General features: G+C 55.1%; 1 protein-coding gene across 1 annotated transcript; it reads right to left on the reverse strand.

Annotated features, from left to right (window-relative positions):
- Positions 1–464: 464 nt before the first annotated feature.
- her9 (hairy-related 9) lies at positions 465–2,079 on the reverse strand. Its single transcript, XM_028993980.1, has 4 exons — positions 1,810–2,079; positions 1,623–1,718; positions 1,426–1,513; positions 465–1,308 (listed from the first exon to the last, which is right to left on the reverse strand). The coding sequence occupies exons 1-4, from the start codon at positions 1,915–1,917 to the stop codon at positions 761–763; spliced, it is 840 nt and encodes a 279-aa protein (XP_028849813.1). The 5' UTR covers positions 1,918–2,079; the 3' UTR covers positions 465–760.
- Between the last annotated feature and the right edge of the window lie 285 nt (positions 2,080–2,364).

Genomic DNA, 2,364 nt, shown 5'->3' on the forward strand with positions numbered 1-2,364 from the left:
GAATAATTTCAAATCCAGTTCTCCCTTTCCCTTCATAAAACTGAGCAATTGGCGCACAAAAGGAAGCGGGGGTCTCTCCATATTCTCTTTTCATCCAGCCAATCTGTTAGTGACATTAACCTCAAAGCGCATTTCCCAGGCCAATGAATAGGCTTTAAGGCTTCTTAAAGATCCCGCTGCATACAGGATGAGACCCCTTTCAAACTTTTAATTACCTTTTTGCAAAAGAATAAAAAGAAAACACCCCTCCTCGCCTTTGTCATGTCAACCTATTATGTTTTAGGCTACCACGGGAGACACGAGGGTTCCCGCCAAACGGAGTGGGGAATAAACTCACTTTGGCGGCACTTTTGGCCAACTTTTTGGCGGCACTTTTTGGCCTTCAAAGGCTGCAACTTTCAGAAATGACAGCATCACTCCTATGTGATCTCATATGATTCTAAAATGTGGGTCTAAAATAAAAGGAAACTTTTTTTTTTTTTTTTAAATTGATAATCATTTATTTAAAACATTTTCCCAACGTTTATAAAAACACAACACAAACAGCTTTGGCATAAACGAATGACACTTTTGTACAAAACTAGAACATTTTTTATATAAAAAGTACTCTATTGAGGGAACAGCGTGTTTATTACCAATATCCAAATTTTGGAATCGGTCGATAAATAAACACTGAAACACGAGCCGCGTCCCAGTGGATTTTTTTTTTATTCCATACAACGGAATTATCGATCTCCTTCCTGCAGTTCGAGTCTCGGCTCTACCAGGGCCGCCACACGGGCTCGCTGCTCTCCGACCCGGCGCTCACGCCGACCGGGCTGACGGCCCGCGACACCCCGGGGAAGGAGGTCATGCCCTGGACCGGAGAGGCGACCGCGGGCGCCGGACCGGGGCTCACGGCGACGGGCGCCCCGGCGTTGGCGTACACGGGGATCACCGGCGCGGACGCGGGCGCGAAGGCGGGCCCGGGGATGAGGAACGCGAACTGTCCGTCGGTGGCCGGGACGAGCTGGAAGCCGCCGAACACCTTGGGGGACGCGGCCTCGGCGGGGCTGAGTTTGGGGGCCGCGGCGGCGCCGGGGACGGAGACGGGCGGCAGCTGCAGGTGGAGCGGCTGGGACGCGGGCGGCTGCGGGTAGTTCAGCGCGACCATCTGGCCCAGGCAGCCGGACAGGTGGTTGAGGAGCCGGGACCGGACCTCCCCGTTCACCCCCTCGCAGGTGGACAGGAAGCGGGTGACCTCGTTCATGCACTCGTTGAATCCGGCGCGGTACTTGCTCAGGACGTTGGTGTCCGCAGAGAGGGCGGCTGGAGAGAAGACGCGGGAGTTTAGACGTATTTCTTTTTTTTTTTTTTAAATGGGTTGCATAAATAATAATAATAAAAACGATTTGACAACTTTGCAAAAAAAAAAAAAAAACTCACCGCTCATCTGCACCCGCTGCAGGTTCCGCAAGTGCTTCACTGTCATCTCCAAGATATCGGCTTTCTCCAACTTGGAGTGTCGGGAGCTCTGTCACGGAGAACCGCAAAAAGTTAATGACAATAACAACATTCAATTATGCGTATAATACGTACATATAAAGAAAAGTGGAAAAACTTTGATCGCGCGCCGAACTCACATCTTTCTTAAGTGCATCCAGGATGAGAGTCTTGAGCTGACCGAGGCTCTCGTTGATTCTCGCCCGGCGCCGCTTCTCCATGATGGGCTTCGAGGACTGCAGCAGAAGGGGCGGGACACGCGTGTCATTTAGCGGCCGAGCAGTAGCGATAACGCGCGACAAGCGGCGGCCACGGCCGGGGTCTCACCTTCCTGTGCTCGCTGGCGTTCTTGGGCTTGTCCGGGGTGTGAGATCCGGTGGCGGGAGCCCCGGCGATCGGGGACGCTGTCGTTTTCTCCATCGTGTCGGCGGGCATGTTGTCCTTTTTTTTTTTTTTTTTTTTTTTTTAATATCCTTCGAGGCGCCTTTGGGGCCGGACGGGAACGCACGCGCACTCGCACACGCACACGCAGCCTGCGACCGGACGGGGGTTCGCGGGGCGAAGTCACGGCTGCCTCCGCCGCACGCGCGCGCGGTACTTATAGGCGGGCCGCGTGCGCCCGGTTCGTGTGAAACCCGCTCCGCATTCTTTCCCACACTCGCCGCGGCCAATGGGCGCGGGCCAGGCCGCTGATTGGACGCCGCCCTCGCGGGCCGTCGGTCACGCGCTGCTCGATCGGCCCCTGAGGGACGGGGAGGCGACAAAGCGGGGAGCGCGCGTGCGCGCGTCCGGACCCGGCCGCGGGGTGGTGCGCGCGCGCGCGCTCTTCAAATAATACAAATCCGACCTTCGAACATGTACATTCATAACGTCTGGTCGATA

This window comes from Denticeps clupeoides, chromosome 10 (genome assembly GCF_900700375.1).
Source record: "Denticeps clupeoides chromosome 10, fDenClu1.1, whole genome shotgun sequence".
Taxonomy (NCBI): Eukaryota; Metazoa; Chordata; class Actinopteri; order Clupeiformes; family Denticipitidae; genus Denticeps; species Denticeps clupeoides.